The sequence below is a fragment of the Culex quinquefasciatus genome, chromosome 1 (assembly GCF_015732765.1).
Source record: "Culex quinquefasciatus strain JHB chromosome 1, VPISU_Cqui_1.0_pri_paternal, whole genome shotgun sequence".
NCBI classification, from domain to species: domain Eukaryota; kingdom Metazoa; phylum Arthropoda; class Insecta; order Diptera; family Culicidae; genus Culex; species Culex quinquefasciatus.
The window spans coordinates 130317731-130337425 of NC_051861.1; the positions used below are offsets into that span (position 1 = coordinate 130317731).

The window sequence follows — 19695 nt, forward strand, 5'->3', positions numbered from 1 at the left end:
TAAAGATCATTTGAATTTTTGAAAATATTCGATGTTTATTATAGCAAAATTATTTATTTTCGCTTAAATTTTTGTTTTTGATAAATTTTCCATTTTTGGTAATTAATGATTGCAAAATATCTGAACTAGTGTAAAACGCATTTTAAAACACTGTTTCCATGCAAATGTTGAAACTATGGCTTTTAATCGCAATTTTTGTATAGGCCTAAGGCTGGTTCGAAATTTAAAAAAAGAAATTTAGCATCGGCCTAAATTTCCATTAAAAATCTTTGGACAATCCTGTCCCAAAAAAAAATCGTAAGATTTAAAGGTAAAAAATCATTTTTTTATTGAACTTCAGAAATATTGTAAATTTTGTATGGTTTCATAACTTTGTTCATGTCTGTATATTGTTTTTTTTTAAACCTAAAATTTTTAAAAATTATTGGCAAACTTGTTTCAAACTCGGTGTTCTAAGTCCACGCTGAACTGCTCGAAATCCGAGCCTCCCTCCCGTGACATCGCAGATGACGATAAACGAAATCAAAAACTCAAATATAAGCGTTCTTTCGTTCGCTCGTCATCAAAATGATACCCGAAGCACGTTCCTTTTTCCCTCACCTCACCTCAACTGGGTGACGCATTTCCCTCCCAGCTCAATCCCTCGAGCCCAAATCACATTACCGAGTTACTCAAATATCTCCCTCGCACAACGCATCACGCTGCTCCATTCCGTAAGGCGCCACGAGCATCGGAAACCAACCCAACTTCGGCAATTTTCGTTTTTCGCTCGCTCTTACTCTCCATCTCTATCGCGGCGGGGGAAAAAAACACAGGAAAAACTCTCTCCGAATTCTTTTCTCTCCACAAATTTTCCCTCAAAATGGATCCTTTTTCCAGCACGACCACGCAACCGACGGCGATCGCAGCAGGCGAACCTCCCTCGCAGAGAATCGTGGAAAATCGTGGCCTGCTGCGCTCTCTTCGCTCGCTCGCGGTAAGTTTTTTTTTCGTTTGCTCTCGCTCTTTCTCTCTCAAATTGTGCTATTTAAACGATCGCGACCGATCGGGATCGATCAGTCCTAGCTTTCGCGCCCGTTGCGATTAAAGTTCCGAGTTCGGAATTCTCCCGACTTTTTTTTTTCAAGATTACTTTTTTTGGGTTTAACCTTTTTGTTGCAAGTGCGTGTGAGTGAGTGTTCTGTTGGAGCAAGGATTGATCGCTGAGAGATCTTTTATCAGTTGTTGAAGTTTTAGAAAAGTTTATTACCTTAAAAAAACAAAATAAATTGTGCCAGTTATAAATGTAAGATCAACTGTTGACTAGTTATTAAAAAGTGCACTGAAAAAACGATTCCTTTAGAAAAACGTGAAGATCAAGTGATCGTGAAGTTAACCTGTGACTAAACCCCTAAAGCAAAATGGCCTACACGGGACTGGTTCTGGCCGTGCTGACGATCATTCTGTCGGTGGTGTGCTACTTCAAGATCCTGTACGAGTGGCACCGGAAGGTGCGAGTGCAAACAGTGCGATCCTCGCGGAAGCAGCCCTCGGCCACGCAGCAGGTGGCCACCCCCCAGCACGGTGGCGAAGATCAGTTGGAAACGTTCTCGCAGGCGCCGGGCCCGATGCCGTGGCCGATTCTGGGCAGTCTGGCCATCCTCGGCAAGTACGAGGTCCCGTTCGAGGGCTTTACGGCGCTGGCCCGGAAGTACGGCGACGTGTACAGCCTGACGCTGGGCACGAACCGGTGCCTGGTGGTCAACAGTCTGGAGCTGATCCGGGAGGTGCTGAACCAGAACGGGCGCTACTTCGGGGGCCGGCCGGACTTTTTGCGGTTCCACAAGCTGTTTGGAGGGGATCGGAATAATTGTGAGTATTTTGGGAAGGGGGGACGATTCCGTTTCGTGTTTGGTTACAAACTTTTTGAAGATCAAGTAGGCTGTGAGTGATTGATGTGTCAGGGCAATCAATTCTATATTTTTTTAAAAGGTCCAATAAATAAAATTTTTAGATTTTAGCTTTTTTGCCTTTTCAAACCGCCATGAGTCAGCGGTAAAAAACACCCAAAAATCTAAAAATGACAATGTTGTTCATTTGACCCTTAAAAAGCAGCTCCAGAATTTTATCTTTATTTTTCCTGTTTTAAACTATATATCTGAGAATCTTATTTATCTTATATCTGAGAATTTTATTTAAATTAATGCATTGATAATTTCAACTATTTGAGTGTTAAGATTTTTAATTTTGTATTTTTTTATTTGGAAGAATTAATATGCATGCTTTCCTGATGTCAAAGAAAGTCATTTTGAAAAAAAAATGTTTTTTCATAAAAAATTTCGGGTACGTTGGCAAATATGTATCGACAACGTAAACTTCCGCGAAAAAAAAAATTAATTAAAATAAAAAAACTCATGCTTCAGGAGCCTAAGCAAGGCATTTTCTTTCTTAAGTTTAGAATGGTGCAAAATCTGTTTTCAAAGTTCAATTTTTTTAAAATAGTTTTTGAAAATATCGAAGATATGGGTAGAAATAAAAGTCATTTCTAGAAGCAAATAGTTGAATTTTCAATCGAAAATCACTGAGCATTTTTTTTTGATAATCAAGTCTGAAGGAGAGATTTTTTGTTTTTTTTTTTCATTTCTTGCATTGTGAGAATATTTCCCGTAGGAAAACCTAGCTTTTAATATTTTCTCATTTAGGCTCTTCAAACTTCACTCTTAATAGTTTTTCGATTTGAAGTCTGAGGTTTATGGAGTCGAACTAATTAATCTTTTGTATTGGGCTAACCCCAAATTTTACCAAAGCATCTTTGTGTAATCAAATTTAGTCTAGAAATTGGTGACAAAATAACCCTGAATTTTTAGTATGTTTTTTCTATTTTTCTTACTTTTCGTAAAATCTTAGTTAATTACAATAATTGTTCCAAAATGAAACTTTTCAGCACCCATTTCAGTGCTGAAAAGCTGGACTTTACGGCACTGGTATTAAAAGGTATCGATTTTCAAATCTGTTATTTTTGGTAGTTAACAGTAGGCCGTTTCGTTTCTCCAGAAGGGCAGGAAAAGTTGACAGTTTCACAGCGGGATTGCAAATAGTAGTTTATGCAACAGGTTGCAAAAAGAGGATTTTTTCAGCACGAGTCGTACATTTATCCAACTAGGTTCACCAAGCTGGATAAATACGAAGAGTGCTGAAAAATCAAGTTTTTCAACGAGTTCCATACAACATTTTTTGCAATTCCAAAAAACACACACTGAGTGAAATTTTATGTCAAATTTTCATTTTTTTGTCAATAAATCATTTAAATCAAAAAAATGTTGAAAAGTGTTACTTTTCGAAACAAGTGCTGAAAAGTTCAACTTTCAGCACCTATTTGAGTGCTGAAAGTAGAATTTTTCAGCATTTATTTTGAAAAGTGTTGCTATTCGATTCTGTTATTTTTGGTATAGAAAAGTAGGCTATTTCGTCGTTCAAGAATGACAGGAAAAGTAATTAGTTTCACGACGGAATTGCAAAAAAATGTTTGAGTTTTTGCTAACATTTCGAATAACTTGTTGACCTTTGAATATAAAGATTTTTGGAAGCAAACTTTTAACATTTTTTCAATCATTCAAATCATTTTGCGGCATATTTTGTCTAAATATTTTCAAAACTATGTTATTTCAACCATTCACTGACATAAGAGCCAATTTGCACTTCGCATATTTGTCCCACTAGAATTTTTGATATGTTTTTGTCGTTAAGGCTTAGTTACATAATGTATCCTAAAATTTTCAAATTTATTTGAAATGCCGAACTTTTTTTTTATCTTTACATTGAAGAATTTAAAAATCACATAAGGCCGCAAATTTTATTTCAAGATTTTTTTATTTTGCAAAGCTTATAAATTTAGATTGGGAGGTAATTTGAAATACATTGTTCAACGTTTATTTTCAGTCAAATGCGTGAAATTGTAAGAATGTGTACATTTTCATTAATTGACTGGGATGTTGAAATTTGTTGTGATGATTCAAGTTAAAAAAAAAAAATTTATGGATCGTGCATAAATCACGTTACTTGAAAATTTTTAGTTTTTGACCTATGAGGAGGCTTTTTTTAAAATAAATGACTGAAATGTTTATAATTTGCCGGGACCGTGGTGTAGAGGTAAGCGTGGTTGCCTCTCACCCAGTCGGCCTGGGTTCGATCCCAGAAGGTCCCGGTGGCAAATTTTGAGACGAGATTTGTCTGATCACGCCTTCCGTCGGATGGGGAAGTAAATGTTGGCCCCGGTCTAACCTAGAGGTGTTAGGTCGTTAGCTCAGTCCAGGTGTAGGAGTCGTCTCCCTGGGTCCTGCCTCGGTGGATTCGCTGGTAGGCAGTTGGACTCACAATCCAAAGGTCGTCAGTTCGAGTCCCGGGGTGGATGGAAGCTAAGGTGTAAAAAGAGGTTTGCAATTGCCTCAACAATCAAGCCTTCGGACACCTAGTTTCGAGTAGGAATCTCGCAATCGAGAACGCCAAGGCAAAGCTGTAGAGCGAATAATTTGATTTTTTTTTTGTTTATAATTTGTATGAAAGTTTGGTAGAAAAGCATTCAATATGGAATACGCAAATTTGGGACAGTTGGGTCCTAAAATGAAGCTTAAATGTGTGATATTATTGTTCACAACGATAAAGCCTACTTTCATGAGTACAATGACCCTTTGTTCAATCGCAACGCATTTAAAATGGATTTTTAAATCAATTTCAAAAAAAATAACTTCGTGGCCCTTCTTGCCAGAAAAGGTCCTACTTGACAGCTCGTTCCAAGGGGACCATAGTTGATCCATCGAAAAAATGTTGTCATGTTAATTATTTCTTTTGCATCCAAATGGAAAAAAGTGATCAGAAATGAGTTCAATCGTGTTTTTTACCGTTGTACATAAAAATTCACATACACAGTAAAAAATAATGTAAATTTGGAAGGTGTAATTTTTGGAAGGTTGAATATTACCTCATTTATGATGTTATTTTGCATTAATTTAGACTGAAAAAGTGACATTACAGCAGAAAAGTGGCATAATTACACATTTTCAGAGGTAAAATTACACATTTTTTGTGCCATAAAAGATGTACCCCTTCCCAGATGTAATATTACCATGACTTTTTTTACTGTGTAGAGCTTTAGGACCCAATTGTTTATCAAACCAATTTGATTTCATGTTTCTGCTCCTCCATTTTTTAAAACTTCCCTAAAAATCAGAAGGCAACCAAAACAATACTGCTATAAATAGCAATTTTTCGGGGGAAAAGCAAGTCAAATTGGTTGTAAACTATGGAAGCTAAACAGGGCACTTTGACAAATATGGCATTTTTTTAATAACGTGAAACTCAAAAAATAATATCTTTAATACGTTTTGAATAAAATTCAATAAATCGAACTACATTATTTCGTTGCAAACTTTTTCGGATGGTTCTGTGCCTCGATAGGGCAAAAAATTAATATGAAATTACAAGATCACACAGTAAAAAATAATGTAAATTTGGAAGCTGTAATTTTGGAAGGTTGAATATTATCTCTTTTATGATGTAATTTTACCTCAATTTAGACTGAAAAAGTGACACTACACCAGAAAAGTGGTAAAATTACACAATTTCAGAGGTAAAATTACACCTTTTTTCTGACATAAAAGATGTACCCCTTCCCAGATGTAATATTACCATGATTTTTTTTCTGTGCAGATCAAAACCAGTTATTAAAACAATAAAAAAAATGTTTCAAATGGTTACTTCTGGGATTGAGTATATCTTTTCTGTTAGAAAAACTGTGTGATTTTTAAACTATAGAAAAAATGAAAATTTACTGCTTTTCTGTTGTAATGTCTTTTTTTCAGTCTAAATTGAGGTAATATTACATCATCATAACTTTCAAACATTTTTTTTACTGATTTGTGTGCACCTACGTCAAAAACCAAGATGGTTTTCTTTGTTCTTGGGTTTGACAGTCTGGATCTGACAGTTTTGATGTGACACAAGAACACTGTTTGCCCATGAATGAAATAAAAAAGTGTAAAAAGAGTTATTTTAAATTTTATGAAAAGTTTTTCTATGCATCTTATTTGCAAATTACCACAACATTATTCCAAGTTTGAAGGTGTCGGAATGACTGTGAAAGATTTTTGGTAGTACAGTCCGATCGATTATCCAAATGTTTTTTTTTTTTGTGTTTTTTCTTTTTCTTTTTTTAACACCGAATTCGAGTTCTGCGACCCCAATCAAATTTGAAAGATTTAAAAATTACCAAATATGCATTTTTACAGTATTTCGTAATCGCCATTTTGGACGCCATCTTAGATTTAAATGTTCTAAATAATTTTGGAGTTGTTTAGGAGACAATCTCAAGGTCAAAAATAAAAAATAAGACAACGAATAAACTATTTTTTTTTCGTAATTCGATTATCCGAAGAGAAATTTTGCCAAGGCCTTCGAAAAATCGAGTCAGGACTGTATAAAAAAAACTCCATAAATATTACCTCAAAACTTTCAAAGCCTACTGCTTCTCAACGTCCCTCTTATGCTCCCAACTGGGTCAACCCTCACTCACGTGAATGCACCCACCCCAAATTCAAATCACTTTCCGCGCGCGCGCACGAACGAACCTCGTGCTACGACGAAGCCTTTCTTGCTCGCAAAATTAAAGCCTTCGCCGTCGGTCATGCTGAGGGTCCAAACATACCGGCAAACCGCCGCCGTAGTTTCACTTTCTCCCGCGGAAGCATGGCCCAGAAACGCAATTCGTGTGACGACGACGACGACGCTCCATCATCATCTCCGCTCTTAGCTGGAAGAGTGCGCTTTTTTTTTCGCGCCCATCCCCTTAACTAGTGATTTATATTAGTGACACAGATTCGTCCGAAAAAAAGAAGAGGAAAAAAACGCAGGAAAGAAGAAATTTGCATTTCACCGCGCGCGAGCGCACGCTCACCCGATGATCGATCGATGACGAAAGGAAAGTCTCTCACTGGGATTGTTGTGTGTTTTTTCTTTAGCTCAAGCATGCCATGACATGATCGGGCGCGCGCATGTGGTCCCAAACTGTCAGCGCATGCTGCGCCGGCAATGCGCCCGCAGTGGAGGTCTTTTGGCGGCGCGAAAGCGAAAGTGAAGTTGTTTTTCTGCTCTTTGGCTTCTTTCGTCAAGATGGCTATTTTTAGAGGAGCTGCGCGGATTTGCGATGTTAGTACGAGTTTTTTTTCCATCTAAATTTCCAGCGAGAAATTTATCAACCAAACACACACATTCACACACGTCAATTGAACCGTTCTTCGTTGCGGCGTTCGCGAAGCGAACGGAAGAGAAACGGAAAATCTCTCGCTCTCGCGCGATCGTGATCGCGCCCGATCGCGAGAGCAAAAGAGAAAGAAGGCGAAATACGTACGTTTGTGGGTGTAGGTGTGAGAAAAGTGCAATTACTGCACATTGTTCCGATTTTAATTACACACCCCGCACAGCAAGCGGGTGTTGTTCTACCGAACAAGAAAAAGAGAAGAGAAAGAAGAAGGAATTCTTGGCACCTGTCGATGACGACGGCGGCGCGCGGGTTGCTTCGATTGTTGCGCGCTCTGTTCTTGTTCCTGTTTCGGTTGTTCGGCTGATTTTGATGTGTTGATTGAATTCGCTACCGTATGCTACAATGTAGTTGTTGCCAACTGGTGTGTGGCGTGAGGTGAGAAACCGTTTTGTTAAGGTGCTGACGGGGCCGGGTCACTAGCGTTTAATTGTTTGGTCTTGGGCGCAAAAAGGGCGGTAAAACGGCGATGAATGGAAAGAAGGTGGAAAAGTTATTGACTTTGAAGCGTGTCACCGCGAAAGCATGATGAAATCTGTGGAAGCAAGCTTAACTCGATTGTCCGATATACTCGAGAAGTGTTCAAAGTATCTCAAGAAGAACTTTTCATAAAATTTTAACAAGTTTAAATAGTTAGTTAACTATAGTTAAGAAAATGTTGATGAAAGTCATTATTTTAAACTTCTCAAAGTGTCATGATTTTCTCAATGAACATGATTTTTAATCGAAAAACGGAATGCATTTTCGGATTCCTTGGACAATTTTCCACTAGGAGAAGGTTAAATAAATTTGTAAATAATAAATAATATATGTTTTTGAAACACCATTTGAAAAAAATCTCCAAATTTATAAGCAATTTCAGTTAAATTAATTTCATCTAAAATGTGAAAACTTGTGATTCGTGCTTCAAATTCTGTAAAAAATGCAAAATCAATCGATAATTTTATAAACAAAACCAATTTTAACAAATTTTAGGCGAAATTTTGACTTTTTAACAATTTTACCTTAAATTTATATGTGTTTTGCTTAAAAGCTTATACACTTAGTTAACTAAATATAAACATTGTTTTTTTTTTTAAACTATATCAGGTACTTTAGTGATGGTACATTTAGGGTACAAATAAAGTTTGAACATCTTAAATATGATTTTGACAAGAAAAACTATGACTATCAAAGTCACCCCGGAATTAAAACTAAGAATTTTTAACGTAACTATTTTTTTAAACATTATTGAAAAAACTTATATTCCGAAATAGTGCATGGACTTTGTGTAGTCTACCCCAGTACATGTTTTAAAAATAACAATCTTGAGAAAAACCTTACCTGTTGGAAAATATTCTAAAAACAAAACGAAATCCTATCAAAGTCACCCCGGTTTACGGTACCTGAAGATCTGAAGAGACTTGTAGAGTTAAAAACATGAAGCTATAAAGAAAGAAAATCTGAGAACGTATATTTTTATGATTTGTGGATTTTATTATCTGAAGACTGAATTTGAAGAAAGTTTCAAAAAATTTAAATCGTGAATTTTGTTCATGAATTTGAGAACTACGAAGGAATATATTTTCGTTTATAGCTCAAACGCACCATACTCATGAATAAAATCCTTCGTGGTTTTCACATTCGTGAACAAAATTCACGATTCCGGGAATTGATTCTTTTTTCTGTGTAACAGACATGAAATCTGAAAATTGGAAGGTTGAAGTTTTGAAGGCACAGTAACAAATATGTTATGTGAGACTGTAGACAAATTTTATGTCAGTTATTTTTAAATAATGCGTAAAGTGTATAAATTTGTTTAAACATATATTCTTAATTTCATTCAAAATTATTGCTTTTTTATCAAATAAAAGATTTTTATTAAAATCATGTTACGAATGTTGAATTTTGAATGTTCTAGGACCACCGATCAGCAAAAAATGTAAATCTTTTGAAAATGAAAATATATTAATAAACTCGTGTTTGTTAATTTTTGAAATGAACAAAAAATTCAAATTTTATGCTTGTTTTTTGAAATTTCGGGACAAAAAATATCATAAAATATCATAACATTTATGCTACCATTTTTTTCCCTCACCTTTTCCTTTTTGTACCGATCTGTGGTACACCCAAAGTTAAAGAACGAGGGGATAGTCCTCACGAAAAGAAACGTGAGGAAAGTGCTATTTTGCGAGAGTATAGTCCTCTCGCGTGTTCATCCTATTGAGTGGCTTATATGGACAAATGACCGCCACTTTGTCACCGAACCATGGTGGCCCATACGGCAAAGGCACGGTTCAATATGCCGAAGGTCTTTGGTTCGAGACTCGGTACCGGTACTTTTTTTTGATAGATGAACTTTTTTTGAAGATGAATCCATGAGTAAAGTACTCTCGGTAATTTCGGGATTTATCCTCTCAGTCCGCACATGGTACCATTTTACTACCGAACCGTGCTCTTTATCCTCTCGTTTGCCGATGTCCAGTTCTGGGTGTACCAAAATACTTTTTCTATTTAAACTTAAATTTTAGGCAATAATTTTTTTTGGTCTCTATTTTTTTACTTTTTTTGTTTTTATTTAGGCTTAGAAAGATTAAACAATATTTGTACTAGCCTAAATTGAGGTAAAATTCAAGATTGGAAATTTGATGATTTTATTTGACGATTTCATGATTTGAAGAATTATTGTTTTAATGACATAGAGGATTGGATGATTGATCGAAGATTTGGTGATCTTTTTTCAAATTTAAATTTCAATTTCAAATTTAAAGATTTGATTTGATAATTTAAAGTTGTTTAAGGATGCTCTAAACTACTTTAAAAACTCTACTCTAAAACTTTAATAACTTGAATATTTGAATTCTGATATGTACACATGAAGACATGAAAATGTAACAGATTAGAATTAATACGATTTTTGTTTTTCGAAATTTGGATGATTAAAAGATCCAAATAAATTATGACGTGAGATCTTGATAGTTTAAAAAATACAGATATATTGAAGAAATAATGATTTGAATGTTTGAAAGCTAAGAGGAATATTGATTTATTTTTACTGGTTTTATAATATGAAGATGAAGAGATTAATTTTTTGCTTTTTTTATTATTATTTGAAAATATTAGTCTAAATTTGTAATTTTAATTTAATTTGACCACGATATCCTGATAATCAAACTTTTTATCAGAGTAAGGTTCTCTACCTTGGAGCTCCAGTTTCTCACGGGGAAGGAAATGAAAAAGGTAAACAAAATACTCGGAAATGAATTTGACATATCGTTAAATTGAAATGTTTGTCCAGAATAAAACGATTTAAAAATTTAAGATAGTAAACATCCTAGATAAAACATCAAGAAAAATACATTTCTGTCCAATTGAAATCTCACCAACTATCGTTTCTTTGATTGTCAAAAAAGAACGCTTTCACATCATAATATCATTATCATAGTAGGCCACCTCACCGCCTTCCCCTTCTCGCTGCGCGAACTGTCATGCACGGCCGTCACGGCCTGCTGCTGATTTTACTACACCTACTACGCTCATCACTCACCCCTCCCGATCACGCGTGAGTGAGTGAGAATGAATGAAAAATTCATAAGCGAGTTAAATGGACGAAATAAAATCAAGAAGAATACAAAAAAAAAAAAATGCTGCAGCTCCTAAAGATAACCTACATTTCCTCAGGCGCGAAGAAATAAGCCGTTAATTTTGTTTACATTAGAGGAGGAGGCTCGCATTGTTGATGTTGTGAGTGAGTGAGTGCGAGTGAGAGCGAGCGAGACGGAGTGGTGTCTGGCAAGATCAAGATCGCTCGCTCGAGTTAGGGGCTTGTTTTTAATTGGTGGGCTCTTCACGCGGGTTTTTTTTTTGTCGGGATTATCATATTAATAGTAGGAAGAAGGTATTAATGATTTTTTTTTCCTCTTGTTTTCAAAATTCGGAAGAGTTGTTTGGGGGAAGGAAGAACTGATTATCATAATCATGTTTATGTATGGATGCTCTTGTTTCAGCTGATTCCGAATTCTGGTTTGTGGTGGGTAATTTAAAGGGGTTTCGATTTCCATAATGAGCAAATTCCACGCGAGTTAATTATGTTGAAACTGGAAGAATGCCGCACCGCAATGCATTTTATCATCGTCCGAAATAGAAAAAAAATAACATCGCAGGAGGCTGCGGGACTTCAACGCAAGCGAGCGCAGCTCGCGGGCGGCCTACTTGGATCGATTACCGAACAAATTTATTTACCACTCGAAGCCAAAAATAGCCATCCATTTGCGGAAGGTCGCGGTTTAATAAATATTGAAATTGCGTCGTAAACGCAGAAAACGTCCAAATGTCAAGGTTGACAATCGCAAGGGCGAACACGCGTCCACAAGTCGCGCGACTTCCGGTCACAGCGACGATGGTGTCATCCGAACCCGCTCACAATTGCATAACGCATTCGTTCCGCGTGCACATCCTCGGCCAAGAACCGGTCACTGACAGCTGGCCGGTGACAGCTGAGCGTCCGTTGAACGGCGTCGCGACGCGACGCGTTCGGCCATAAAAATCATCGAATCTGCATATGACCGATTAACGAGTCTGCTTGACCCAAAGAAGAAGAAGAAGAAGACGGGGGAAAAAAACCCAAACAAAAACAAACAGAACCCAACCGGTTATCGCACCCCCGCGCTCGCAGTAGGCCGCGTCGCGCGATGTTTTATGTAACTGTCAACCTTCGGGTGAGGTCTGCCGTGCCGGCGATCGATGACACGCAGAGCAGGCGCTTCCGCAATCGGTGACGTCACACGACGTCGTCGTGGTAGGCCTACTAGATCGACGGCGAGTCGTCTCGTGTCGTAGTCGGCCAAGGCTTGCCGCGATCTTGACCGTCAAATTTGTACGAAATTTTTTTTTCGTTGCTCATTTGAATATCGGGGTTTCGATTTGGGTTGAATTTTTTATCGGCGGGTTTTTGAGGCGTGTGCGCGGGTGGTTTGCGATTTCGCGTGGTGTGGTCGCGAACACGGGCTTTGGAAGGTCGAATGTTTTTTTTTGAGTTGGGTGGATCGAAGCAGTCGGGGGGTAATGATGTCTGGCACGTGAGTAGTAGGCCATTGAGGAGCATGTTTTAGGGGATGTTGGTTATTTTCTGATTTTTTTAATCGTTTCAAAAATTAAAAAAATAAAAGCAAGAAAAAAATATCAAACATTTTGCTAGTCAACAAGTTATTTACAACACGCGCCTGAAATAAATCCGCTCCACGAGGTTGAAGGAGGAAGAGCGCGTGGAGGGACAAACGGGAATGCAGAATTAAAGCCAAATTGCCCTTGAGACGCGAAACGTGCCGGTTACGGTACGCAGAATATGACTCCGCCGCGGCAATCGATTGCAATTGGAGTCCCAAGGGCGTCCCGTAAGGATGGAACGCCACAGACTAGCGAATGTGAGAGTTTAATTTAGATTTTTGACCACTTAACTTTTTGAGGTTTGAGTGTTTACAATTTTGCGTGTACAATGACAGTTCCACGTTTAAAGCAAACAGCGGGAATGGGGATAAATTTCGAATCTTTTTTTGACAATCAACGAAACGGAATCACTGATTTTACCCAAAGCCTACTTGGATGAGACTAATTTCGCCTTTCTTTTCAGCGCTTGCTTTGTGCGATTGGTCGTCGCTGCAGCAGAAGCGTCGCAACCTGGCCCGGAAGCACTGCTCGCCGAGTGACGCTTCGAGCTACTACCAGAAGATGAGCGAGGTCGGGGTGGCCGAGATGCACCAGTTCATGGACCAGCTGGACGAGGTCGTGGTGCCGGGGCGGGACTTTAAGATCAAGCCGCTGATCATGCAGGCCTGCGCGAACATGTTCAGCGAGTACATGTGCTCGGTGCGGTTCGACTACAACGACGCCGGGTTCCAGCAGATGGTGCGGAACTTTGACGAGATCTTCTGGGAGATTAACCAGGGCTACGCGGTGGACTTTTTGCCCTGGTTGGCGCCGTTTTACCACAAGCACATGAACAAGCTGAGCCGTTGGTCGGCGGACATTCGGGATTTCATTCTGGAGCGGATCGTCAACGAGCGCGAGCAGAACTTTGGAGAGGACGAGCCGGAGCGGGACTTTACGGATGCGCTGCTGAAGAGTTTGAGGGAGGATCCGTGCGTTACGAGAGATACGATCATGTACATGCTGGAAGATTTCATTGGAGGTCATTCGGCCATTGGAAATTTGGTCATGCTGGCGCTGGGTTATATCGCGAAACATCCGGAAATTGGAGATAACATCCAGCAGGAGATCGATCACGTGACGGAGGGAGGTCAACGGAACGTAACTCTGTACGACACGGAGAGCATGCCTTACACCGTGGCCACCATCTTTGAAGTGCTCCGGTACTCGTCGTCCCCGATCGTACCCCACGTGGCCACCGAAGATACCTGCATTGCCGGCTACGGCGTGACCAAGGGCACGATCGTGTTCATCAACAACTACGATCTGAACACCAACGAAAAGTACTGGGAAGAACCGAAGCGCTTCAACCCGAAACGGTTCATCGAGAGTGCCACTCTGGCCCAGATCCGGACGGACCTGGTCGACTCTCCGACGGCCACCCAGGACCTCACCAGTATCATCAAGAGCAACAACATTGACGCCTCCAACGAAAACCAGAAGCAAATTCTGCGCGTCAAGAAGAACATCCCCCACTTCCTGCCCTTCAGCATCGGCAAGCGGACGTGCATCGGCCAGAACCTGGTCCGGGGCTTCAGCTTCATCATCCTGGCCAACATCTTGCAAAAGTACAACGTTCACTCGAACGATCCGGCCGCGATCAAAATGTACCCCGCGTGCGTAGCCGTCCCGCCCGACACCTACCCGATCGCGTTCACGCAGCGAACTGTCAAAACAGCCTGAGAACGCACCCCACGCGCGCAGTAGGCGCTGCCCTGTTGTAAATAGTCTCTAAATTATTTCCCCACCCCCGCAGTCTATTCTAATTAGTATTTTCGAAAAATTATCCTTACTAGCCGTGTAAGACACATTTTCTCACCCTTAGAAACGAGTGATGCACTTAAAGCACCCCCCCCTTTCCCCACACGATTCCGTGTTAGGATCCCCCCGCGTAGCATAATTCTCAAAAAAGAAAAATCGAGTATTTTACCCCTCCCCCACCCCGTAATGTTATCTAGTTTGTAGAGAACGCTCCAACGCTCCCCAACCGGGACAAACAAACTCAAACCAGCAAAGCAATGACATAAAAAAACAAGATGGCGGCGCAAACCCCGAAAAACAAAAACACGTGTGGATAATTGAACTGAATATTTCGTTTTTATAAAACATATCGCGTAGTAGCAAGTAATAGGCAGTAGGCTTGGCGCAGAAGATTCGGGATAAGAAAGTGACATTTTTGCGCACTGAACAATTCTCGCACCCCTCGACTCTCTAGGAAGTAAGGTTATTAGATTTTTTTTTCAAAGAAAAAAAGTGCATTTATCTCTAGCGAAAAAAGAAAACGGAAAAAAACGTTAAGCGTGTAAGCCAACACAAAAGCTCCAGCAAAATGGCGGACGGCGCGAGCTAAGACTGAATTTACACACTCACACACACAAACAAACACGAAGGACCACCTTGCGGTACCACCCTAACGAAGCGAAAAGATGGTGGAAAAAATTAAAAGTTGAAGCATTTTGGCTGAAAATCCCAACTATGAAAGTATTTTCTATATGATTTTGTAGAGCAATTTTAGAGAACGTACTATGTGAACTTAGATTCTTTAACAAATAAATAATTTAAACTTATTTAATCGCACTTTTCGATTGTGATGACAAATCTCACCCTAGTGAAAGTTTGACAGATTTCTTCTAAATCATCTCTTTTATTCAATTATATTTTAGAATACAATCCGCTATCAAAGCAAGAAAAATAAACAAAAACTCATCTAAATCTCTCAAATCGGCTGCGTCTCGCGCTCCAACCAGGCCAACGTTTCGGCGTCCTTGACGTTCTTCAGCAGGGGTGACAGCGTTTCCCAAACCGTTGTGTGGTAATTGTTGAGCGCGTTGCGCTCCCTATCCGTCAGCAGCTTCACGTTGATCAGCTTCGTTTGGATCGGACACATGGTCACGGTCCGGAAGGTCAGCGCTCCGCGCCCGTCAAAGTTGTCCCCGATGTTGGTGGACACCACCTGGACAATGTCCTCGATGCGGATGCCGAACTGGCCCTCCTTGTAGTAACCGGGTTCTGAGGAAGTAAAGCCATAATAAAACAACTTCTTTTTCCGCTAAATCGTCAACCTCACCATTCGACAAAAACATGTTCTCCTCTAGACCGGGATCGTCCGGCATGAGCCGGATTCCAATTCCCATCGGACCCTCGTGCACGTTCAAAAAGTGCCCAATTCCGTGGCCCGTTCCATGCCCGTAGTCCAGCCCTGCGTCCCACAGAGCCTTCCGTGCGATCGTGTCCAGAAACTGGCCCTTGACCTTGCGCGGGAAGATGGCCGTTCCGAGCGCGATCTGGCCCTTGAGCACGTGGGTAAATGCGTTGATCTCCTGCTCCGACGGCGTTCCGAAGTGCATGGTGCGGGTCACGTCGGTGGTTCCGTCACTAATTGTTAAAAATCCGGTAAATTGATGAAAATTAAACCACAAATTCAATAATTTAATTATTCAATAATTGATTAATTGAATAATTAAATAATAAAATAATTAAATAATTAAATAATAAAATAATTAAATAATTAAATAATTAAATAATTAAATAATTAAATAATTAAATAATTAAATAATTAAATAATTCAATAATTCAATAATTAAATAATTAAATAATTAAATAATAAAATAATAAAATAATAAAATAATAAAATAATTAAATAATAAAATAATTAAATAATTAAATAATTAAATAATTAAATAATTAAATAATTAAATAATTAAATAATTAAATAATTAAACAATTAAATAATTAAATAATTAAATAATTAAATAATTAAATAATAAAATAATTAAATAATAAAATAATTAAATAATTAAATAATTAAATAATTAAATAATTAAATTATTAAATTATTAAATAATTAAATAATTAAATAATTAAATAATTAAATAATTAAATAATTAAATAATTAAATAATTAAATAATTAAATAATTAAATAATTAAATAATTAAATAATTAAATAATTAAATAATTAAATAATTAAATAATTAAATAATTAAATAATTAAATAATTAAATAATTAAATAATTAAATAATTAAATAATTAAATAATTAAATAATTAAATAATTAAATAATTAAATAATTAAATAATTAAATAATTAAATAATTAAATAATTAAATAATTAAATAATTAAATAAATAAATAATTAAATAATTAAATAATTAAATAATTAAATAATTAAATAATTAAATAATTAAATAATTAAATAATTAAATAATTAAATAATTAAATAATTAAATAATTAAATAATTAAATAATTAAATAATTAAATAATTAAATAATTAAATATTTAAATAATAAAATAATTAAATAATTTAACAATTTAATAATTTAATAATTTAATAATTTAATAATTTAATAATTTAATAATTTAATAATTTAATAATTTAATAATTTAATAATTTAATAATTTAATAATTTAATAATTTAATAATTTAATAATTTAATAATTTAATAATTTAATAATTTAATAATTTAATAATTTAATAATTTAATAATTTAATAATTTAATAATTTAATAATTTAATAATTTAATAATTTAATAATTTAATAATTTAATAATTTAATAATTTAATAATTTAATAATTTAATAATTTAATAATTTAATAATTTAATAATTTAATAATTTAATAATTTAATAATTTAATAATTTAATAATTTAATAATTTAATAATTTAATAATTTAATAATTTAATAATTTAATAATTTAATAATTTAATAATTTAATAATTTAATAATTTAATAATTTAATAATTTAATGATTTAATAATTTTATAATTTTATAATTTTATAATTTTATAATTTTATAATTTTATAATTTTATAATTTTATAATTTTATAATTTTATAATTTTATAATTTTATAATTTTATAATTTTATAATTTTATAATTTTATAATTTTATAATTTTATAATTTTATAATTTTATAATTTTATAATTTTATAATTTAATAATTTAATAATTTAATAATTTAATAATTTAATAATTTAATAAATTAATAAATTAATAATTTAATAATTTAATAATTTAATAATTTAATAATTTAATAATTTAATAATTTAATAATTTAATAATTTAATAATTTAATAATTTAATAATTTAATAATTTAATAATTTAATAATTTAATAATTTAATAATTTAATAATTTAATAATTTAATAATTTAATAATTTAATAATTTAATAATTTTATAATTTAATAATTTAATAATTTAATAATTTAATAATTTAATAATTTATTAAATTAATAATTTAATTATTTAATAATTTAATAATTTAATAATTTAATAATTTAATAATTTAATAATTTAATAATTTAATAATTAAAAAATTAATTTAATAATTTAATAATTCAATAAAAATCGAATTCAACTCACCGAAACTGTGCACCGGAATCGCACAGGTACATCTCGTTGGCACAGATCGGTCGATTCGTGTCCGGCAGCGGATGGTAATGGATCACGGACCCGTTCGGTCCCGAGGCACTTATGGTGGTGAAGCTGAGTCCCATGTACTTGTCCTGCTGGCTGCGCAGCTTCTCCAGCTGGTCCGCTCCGGTGATTTCGTCCACCGGCTTTCCATCCCGGATGCAGCGCTCCAGCCAGGCAAAGTACTGACACAGGGCAACGCCGTCCCGGATGTGGCACTCGCGCATTCCTTCGGCCTCGACCTCGTTCTTGACGGCCTTCATCAGGTTGATCGGGGTAATCTCGTGGAGGCGCTTTTCCTCCGGAATCAACGCGGTCAGGGCGTAGCTAGAGCCCAAGCTGATCCAGACGCGACGAGTTGAGGCCGATTCGGCGAGGTTTTTGAGGACCTCGTGGACCGCTCCGTACGGCTGGATCTTCGGTTGCACCTGGTTCGTCCGGAAGTGGTCGTTGACGGCGGAGGACAGCTTGGACTCGTCCACGAAAAAGTACAGATCGTCAAGCGTTACGAGGACGTACGAGAAGAAGACCGGATTGTAGTCGATGTCGGAACCGCGCAAGTTCAGGAACCACGCGATCTCGTCCAGGGCACTGACGACCAGCACGGAAGCCCGTTTGTCCTGCATCTTTTCGCGGACGGCCGCCAACTTTTGCGCGACTGATTCTCCGGTAAACTCCAGCTCCAGTGGAATGATCGAAGCTTGCGGAGCTGCCGGTTGATCCGCCCAGACCAGATCGATCAGGTTGGGACTGATCGGAAGCAGCGAACATCCCGCAGACTTGAGAGAGGTGTTCAGCGGATTCCAGGCACGAGTGGAGATAAGGTTGGCGTCAACGCCTACTTTGGACCCCGGCTGGAGCACCCTAGCAAGCCATGCGTCGATCGAGGGCGTCGTCGGCTGACCGTCCTTCATCAGCGTCCAGTTGGAGTCAAGCTGCTTACCGGCCTGCTGGAAGTACCGACCATCTGTCCACAGCAGAGCTTCCTTCTCGGTAACGACCGCCGTTCCAGCACTTCCGTCGAACCCACTGATGAACGCCCTTCTTTCATCCCGCTTTGCCAGGTACTCGCTCTGGTGGGCGTCGTCCGACGGAATGATGTACGCATTGATCGATCCCAGTCCCTTCGGAAGATTGGCCATCAGACCTCGCAGAGCGGCCAGCACTTCGCCGGTCGGCTTCATCTTGTTACTGCAAATAAGAGAAAACAAGGCTTAAGTGGGTCAACAGGTCAGCCTGAGGAATGCAGCAGTACTTGACACTCATGTCGCGAACAGCTTGAACTACCTTATGACTCTACTCAACGATTCCCCAGGTGACTTCCCCCCAAAAGCGATCGCTTAAGCCACTTTTGATGGATTACCTCGTATTGTTGCTCGCTATCTTATCTGTCTTACCCCGATAGCAACCCCCTCCTTGGTCGTTTAATTGGCAATTGAACCAGGTCTGCTGAACTCACCTCAGTAGGCGCTGCAGTTTGTTGCTAGTGTGTGAACGCGTTGCCGTGGAAATGCCTTTTTGACACTTCGCTCCGTGTAGGACAATCAAAACAGGGTTTCGGATATTTTGAAGGCAGGAAAGAAAAACAGAGGCACAGTTTGCGAATGCGAATGACTTGTGTATTTATCAATTTGCAGTGTCGTTTGACAGGTGGGTCGAGTGACAGTGTGTTGTGCACACAAGCACTGCTTGCTACGCGGGGTTCAGTTGCAGCGTAGGTGAGAGTGAGTTCGGTTGTGTTTGCTGTGGAGAAAAGTTATTTTTGGGGGAAATAAAGATTTTTTATGAAAAAGTGCGTTATTATTTT

At 37.2% G+C, this 19695-nt stretch overlaps 2 protein-coding genes across 5 annotated transcripts; one reads left to right on the forward strand and one right to left on the reverse strand.

The window, feature by feature from the left end:
• The first annotated feature begins 1068 nt into the window (after window positions 1–1068).
• LOC6038198 (cytochrome P450 307a1) lies at window positions 1069–14510 on the forward strand. The gene is made up of 2 exons (XM_038261842.1): window positions 1069–1851; window positions 12900–14510. Exons 1-2 carry the CDS (start codon window positions 1401–1403, stop codon window positions 14156–14158), a joined length of 1710 nt encoding a protein of 569 aa, XP_038117770.1. The 5' UTR covers window positions 1069–1400; the 3' UTR covers window positions 14159–14510.
• Window positions 14511–15099: 589 nt separating this feature from the next.
• On the reverse strand, window positions 15100–19585 carry LOC6038199 (xaa-Pro aminopeptidase ApepP). 4 transcript variants are annotated; one of them, XM_038261858.1, is made up of 4 exons: window positions 19348–19585; window positions 17838–19079; window positions 15543–15850; window positions 15100–15484 (listed from the first exon to the last, which is right to left on the reverse strand). In XM_038261858.1, the coding sequence occupies exons 2-4, from the start codon at window positions 19070–19072 to the stop codon at window positions 15192–15194; spliced, it is 1836 nt and encodes a 611-aa protein (XP_038117786.1). In that variant the 5' UTR covers window positions 19073–19079; window positions 19348–19585; the 3' UTR covers window positions 15100–15191. The 4 variants fall into 4 exon arrangements, with proteins under 4 accessions (XP_038117786.1, XP_038117793.1, XP_038117801.1 ...); XM_038261865.1 differs by having other exon boundaries at window positions 19252–19370; XM_038261873.1 differs by lacking the exon at window positions 19348–19585 and adding an exon at window positions 19176–19326.
• Between the last annotated feature and the right edge of the window lie 110 nt (window positions 19586–19695).